We start from the raw sequence: 6,819 nt of genomic DNA, 5'->3' as shown, positions 1-6,819 counted from the left end.
CAGCGTGCGCATAATCCGTTTTTGAAACAATTTGAATCCTTTTTTAAATAAGAACTAGTCAATTTTTGCCGAGGTTCAATATTCTTATTTTTTTGGAGAATTTGAGTGTCGGGTGTTGTTAATGTTTTTCTTATTTCGGCATTGATTTTTCTACATATACATACTGTAAATTATTTCTAAAGTATAACATTAGTTTTCATTAATAGCAAGGTAATAAAACTTTTGCATAACATTGTTAGCAACACAGTTGATCGGCTGAATAAACTGGCCCTGTCATGGGAAAATCCTTAATAACATTTTTTCTAATTCTTCAGTTAAGGGTGGGCATTTTTTCCTGTTGTTCTTATTAATTGCCAAATCGAGCCTCGGTTTCCTTATAAAGTGTGCTGCTACTTAAAGAGGAGTTCATAAAGTTCCTCTGGCTAAAGAATTTACTATGTACGCATGCTAAGAAATTGCACGCCTAAGCTAGACTTACAGCATTGGCGTCTAGTATCTTGAACATTATATATAACCTTTTGATCATACACCTTGAAGCAGTGGCGTAGCGTGACTTTTTAACTGGGTATTCTCTATTAATCAAAAGGGTGGGGCAGGGTGTGGCTCGATGCGGCTTGATGAAAATAGGGGGATAATAGGAAGATTAAAAGGACTAGCTATTGACATTTTATCTAATTTTCTTTTTGGTTCGGTTGGCAAGTACTGCACTGTCAGGGCATTGCTATGATAAAAACGATACTTTGCTAAAGGACCCTTCAAATATACTCTTCGAACTCATTCATTGCATCATATTACTATTAACCATTTCATCAAAAGTAATTCAAATCAAAACATATCATTGAAAGCCAGTAAAATTTTACTGGTCGAAATATGTCCCAATAGTTGTTGTTAAATCGTCTAACATTTGCACTGATGTAAAGAGGAAGTAACTGTAAACACCTACTCTTAATACCTTTTAATACAAAAGGGCTTTCGAAAGTTTCAAAATTATTCACATAGGGCATTACATGAGTTATAAATGATTTTGTGATATGCAGTATAGACTTTTTCTTCATGGTCTAATCGTGATATTTTCAATACAAGTTAATATTTGAAAGAATCGAAGGTAATGAGATGAGACTGCACAATAATGCAAATAAATGCGCTCGAATAATGCAAACAAAATAGGCCAACAAGATAACTGAATACACCAGGCAACTATAAGGATATTATCCAGGCCTATCTGCATTTACTTTAATTCTATCACATAATACAAACAGAAACATCCCTGATTGGCAAGCAATAACAAATTGGCATTTCAAGAGGGAACAGATCTGAATCAGTGTAGTATTATGTAGCAGCCTACCTTACCTTTCCACTTTGCTGTTGGTAGATTAAGATTAGGGGTCAAATGAGAGAATGATTATGAAACAGTAATACAGACATTGCAATAGTTTTTTAATTAAGTCATGTTTACTGTTTTCGATGCAGCTCCATCACTCCAACCGCTCCGACGTCCATTAACTGTTTATATCGATCTCATAACGAGACTATTTTGAACCAACTTTGAGGCTGTACGCTGCATATTTCTCAGCGTACAGAACCATTGTTTTAGCTGATTAACGGCAAACATTATTCATGGAAAGGAGCATTTTGATTGGTTAAAGTACCGTCTAGGGCAGGGGTCGGCAACCCGCGGCCCGCGGGCCACATGCGGCCCGCAAGGTACTTTTGTGCGGCCCGGAAGGCCCCTGTTAACCTGTAAATAATGTGGCCCAATGCACGAGTGTCAGCTCGATATTGATTCAGTGATCTTAGATTCTTGCCTAGATTAGCATTCCTCGTTAATATAACTAGTCACTCGAACAAGCTGAAGAAGAAGCTTCAAGGCCATGGTCATTTTGTGAATGTCATGTATGAACATGTCATGTTCCTGCTTATGCTACATCTTTGGAAAACTCAGCTGAATCAATGGAGCTTGGTTCACTTTCCATCTTCAAATGGAGTTGATCGAGCTGCAGGGTACCAGTGAATTGAAACAGAAATACAAGGAAACTCAGATAATCCCGTTTTATATGGAGTATCTCCATGGTGGATGATGGTTCATATCAAGGTCTGGTGCAGCATGCCAAGAAGATGTGTTGCATGTTTGGAAGTACTTCTCTCCTTTGCGAAAGTCTCTTCTCAAAGATGAAGCATGCGAAGAGTCGACTGCGATCTCGCATGACTGATTAGCACCTTGAAGGCAACTTGCGGCTGCCAACATAAACAATTCTGCTAAATATTGAAAAGTTGGCCAAGGACGTGCAGCACCAAGTTGCCCATTAGCTTCTTGTAATACACTGAACAGTGAACATGTACTTTACATCTATGTTTGTATTTACGTACAGCTTCCACGTTACAGTACATTTTCCGATAAATACATTTTTATTGATTAGATTAGTAGTTAGGTAGAATTGGTATATATTAAAATTATACTGTATTTTGAGTTGCGGCCCTCGTATGCATTTCAAAAATCAAATTTGGCCCCCTGTTTTATAAAGGTTGCCGACCCCTGGTCTAGGGTATTCACTGCGTATTCATGACCAATCTCCATACAACATGAAGTAGCTCAATCTTCAAAATTAGCTTCAAAGATCTCCCAGCTTCTCTATGCTTCGCAGCGTTATTGTTTCCATGAATTTCGTGATATTTTGTACTTGTACAAAATGTAGAATATTGAAGGTAACGAATTCAACCAGAATCAATAGCCCCAAAACATTTTTTACTTATTACAATTATACGTCGTATTATTATTTTTTCTGAGAAATCTCAGGGTATTCACTGAATACCTTGAATACCCGGACGCTACGCCACTGCCTTGAAGCCCGTTTGTCAAAGAAATACTGCACCCATCAGGATATTTAGATCACACAAAGTGCCCCGTTTTCACTTCAATCTGTTTGTTTACATTCGAAATTGCCTTTCCGGCTATAAAACAATTCTTTTTAGGGTGTTTTGTATTTGTACTTGCTACCTGGCATCCGAACGTAGTTTTTAGGACACTGAAAAGTTGTGCTTATCGAGCAGTGTCCTGGTCCTTCCGCTCGATGTGACCACACCTCTTGATTTCTACGCCTTGAATCACAGAGAGCTTGCGACTCTCCTCACATGGAGGGGAGGGGGAGGGGGAGTTTGCTAGGAAATCGAACAACAGAGCCTTGGATCTGTAGTCAGCACCTCTAGCCACTGAGCTATCCTCGTACCTGGGGTGTACTGGGATCAGTGTCGGCAGGTGAGACTATGGTCTGCATTTTCCAAAAAAATATTTTTAATACAGAAAAAAAGCAAAACTACGTCAAATTTATTCTGAACATTTATAATTTACAACGAATAATTTTGCAAGTGCCGGACCTGTCCCTTGCTGATCCTGCTCTTCTGTAGATATCTGAAGATGCCAATTGCCCGCACCTGCAAATTCCCTTACCCCTTCTCATCATCAAATACCCCTTCTCATCATCATGTAATTTTTATACCTAGATCTAAATTGATTCTTTAAAGAAAAGTTAATACGTTCATATCATTGTAAAATTTTGACAAAAACAAGCTTCCTCTTCCTTTCATAACTGGCTTGTAGCGGCTGATATCGATTTCCTTTGGTTCTAGCGATAATACCAAACATGAAAAGACCCAATTGATCTCCCCTCCCCATTTCTCGTTCTGTATGGGCGAGTTGCACGTTGCAAAATGCTATAGACTCAACGTCGAATGATTGTAGTAAAATAAGCCGAAACTTTGTTTTTTACTCAATGCAAACCGTTGATGTTTTCCTATTCGTTTATTTCATTCATTGTGGTGTAAAATGTGAAATTAATCTAGGCGGTATCTGTTTCTTCGCCGTTTTTCGACAAACAGAGCAAATATTGCAGGTTAAGCTTGAAGAAATTATAGTACATATAATTGACTTGCTTAGACCATGCCAATCGATTTGCAATTCTGCTGAGTAAAGAGCAGGTGGCAGATGTTTAATTGGCATCTGTGCTATGCCAATAAATTGTCTGGACTTCGACTTATTCCAGTTTTAGGGTTCATGTAGTAGTTAATATAGGAAACGCAAAAGCGATGCTGCTTTATCGATTGCAAGATCTGAATCTGTATGACTGATTTATCAACGATAAGTCTGTGCAGGTATTGTGTTATAAGTTATTTTCAATAAAATTGTTTGGAAAAAGTAGATTTTCCGAACATTCAGGATCACATATTTGCGAATGATCAATGTGTACAAACTGCCGCAATATTGTTTAAAGGAGCGATATTGCGCTTCAAGGAGGTGAGAGGTGCTACGTTTTACTGCCAGTGTGAAATTTCAGAAGGCGTTTCCAAGACCTCAAACATTTGGAAATCACATCTTGTATGAGTATGGCAGATACTATTTGGATAATACTTGCAATTGACGTTATTCCAGCCCTGTTTACCGTTATAGGCAATGCCGTTTTTTTCATCACTTTTCTACGAACACGATCTTTGCACACGCCCTCGAATGTTCTACTGTGGTTCCTCAGCCTGATCGACCTGGTGGTAGGAACAGTGTGTCAGCCATTATTCATTTTCACTTTATTTAAAGAGCATGGTCCTTGCTGTACAGTTGCTGTTAAGATATACAACATTGTTTTCGGTTTGACGTGCTGGAATTCTCTTATTTGCGTCGCACTAGTGACGATTGATCGCTTCCTCGCCATTTTCTTTCCATTTCAATACAAGGAAAAGGCATCGTGCAAAACGGTTGCTTGTATCTTCCTGTTCGTCTTCGTTGTCAGCTCGATGTATACTGTCTTAGTGATGATATTTTACGAAACAGCGAGGATATCTTTCATTATATTCGACTTGGTCTTTCAATTGCTGATTCTTGCATTGATTTTGGCTGTATATGCCTCGATATACCGTGTGATGTTTCGACTAATGCGATCCACGCAGCCACAATGTAGGCCCAACTCGAAGTCTGTGCAACAGTCGCAGATAGTGGAACGAAAGAAGACAATCACCCTGTCGATGATTATTGGTGCCTTTTTGATTTGTTATTCACCCTACATAGCATATTCAGTGAAAAGTCTTCTGTATTATCTAGGGAAGACTGGCTTTTCAAGCAGCTTTGGAATGTGGGCAAACTTTTTCTTCTTACTAAAAAGCAGCATCAACCCACTCATATACTGCCTGAGGAGGAATGATATCAGGCAAGCAGCTTGCCGAGCAATCAAGTTGCATACACCCAGCAGCAATTTAAAATCAAAAGAAACAACTTTTTGAAGTTCCTCAAAGGCACTCTGGTGGATATGACATGTTCAGTGCCTCTTTCTTGAATCAACAGATGTGTCTTTAAATAACATTCTCGTCTGTCTCACACCACAAGGATCCGAAATTTACCAGACAGCTATGAAGACGAAAGTGACAACATATTCACATTTCAAAGAGCTTTCCAAAAGCTATAACCTGGCTTCCATAACCTTTCCAAAGCACGATTCTAGTCAAATTGAAAATTGGATACAAACCACCTTTTTGGAAGTACAGCACGTTCACAAAAGTGGCAATGACGTTTTGTACATACCGGTTTGACAATCACAACGAGTTTACTCCAAGGGAAGAGATCTTTTTGAGAATTTCCTAAAGCTTCCTCAGGAGTATGACATATAAGAAATATCAATGTATGTTTTTTATCTAAACAAAACTTTAAAACAACGAAAGAAGATGAAGACGTGGGAAAGTGGTCGGTTGCATTACTGATAGAACTATACGCCTTGATTTGTTTCCGTGGTGATCTGTTAGTGTAACACTTCTTCATCTTACGCTGCTCAAGGAAAAAACAGATGTATTGACACTTGTGATTGATAATGTTTTGGTTATCAATTTATTTAGCAGACTCTTGTAGAAATTGTCCTACTTACACAAGTCACCGTCATTACTTCTCTATTGAGTTGTTTTGAATCTATATGAAAGTTTATAGTACCAATGGGAACAGATTTCACGGCAGCAAAATGCCAATAAGGTCAGGGACTGCGGAGCAGGGTTTGCTAAATGGTCTCGGTCATTTTTGCAACGTATCACTTTCAGCTTTAAAGTGTCTGCAGATATCAGTATATCTGATTTGCTACCTAATTATAAAAACAAACAATTGATCGTCAGAACCAATGATCTTCTCATGACATGTTATCGGACATCGTTGATTCCCATTGCTTCGATGTCATTTGGTGTCGCTGATAGTTATAGCTCGTCTCTTGATTGGTCTTATTGACATTTGTGCGTACGAGGCTGCAAACAATTTCATAAGAGTAGCGGTTGAGAACTTTTATCATTTTAGTAGTTTTCAAACAATTTTTAACGGTACAAAAACTAAAAATGATTTCGAAGATGCGAACACTTTTAGACATACGAGGGCTTTTCGTCTGGTATAAATCGACCCTCATTCTGATGTTTGGTACGTCTAGGAATGTCAGATCAAAAGATTAAGCATCTCTGAACATATTTTATTAAACCATTTTTGGTAGCTTCTAGAGAAAGTGTCATCATGCTTACCTCATAGTTTTGGTATGCATGTCAATGCCACGATAATGCCATGAAAGTATACCCTTACACAGTATTGATGGGCGATAGAAGCCGAAATGTTAAAGCAATGATGCATGGAGGAAATTCAGTTGTTCAGGTTCCGTTGAATCTAAGATTTCTTTTAACAATTAAACCTGCGAATGTGCATGCAAAATAAAGAAATAAACTGTTCATATATCATATGCAGCAGTTTGACACGAATCCTGTTCTTCATGCTTTCAAAGGCATTCATTCTCCCGTGTTTAGACAGCCTTCAGTCTTACT

At 38.3% G+C, this 6,819-nt stretch overlaps 1 protein-coding gene across 1 annotated transcript; it reads left to right on the top strand.

Moving 5' to 3' along the window:
* Window positions 1-8: 8 nt before the first annotated feature.
* LOC135685454 (trace amine-associated receptor 365-like) lies at window positions 9-5,262 on the top strand. The gene has a single exon (XM_065201401.2). It carries the CDS (start codon window positions 4,372-4,374, stop codon window positions 5,260-5,262), a length of 891 nt encoding a protein of 296 aa, XP_065057473.2. The 5' UTR covers window positions 9-4,371.
* The last annotated feature ends 1,557 nt before the right edge of the window (window positions 5,263-6,819 follow it).

This window comes from Rhopilema esculentum, chromosome 15 (assembly GCF_057945365.1).
Source record: "Rhopilema esculentum isolate cy_ngs chromosome 15, ASM5794536v1, whole genome shotgun sequence".
NCBI lineage: Eukaryota > Metazoa > Cnidaria > Scyphozoa > Rhizostomeae > Rhizostomatidae > Rhopilema > Rhopilema esculentum.
This window is presented reverse-complemented; position numbering and strand designations above follow the sequence as displayed.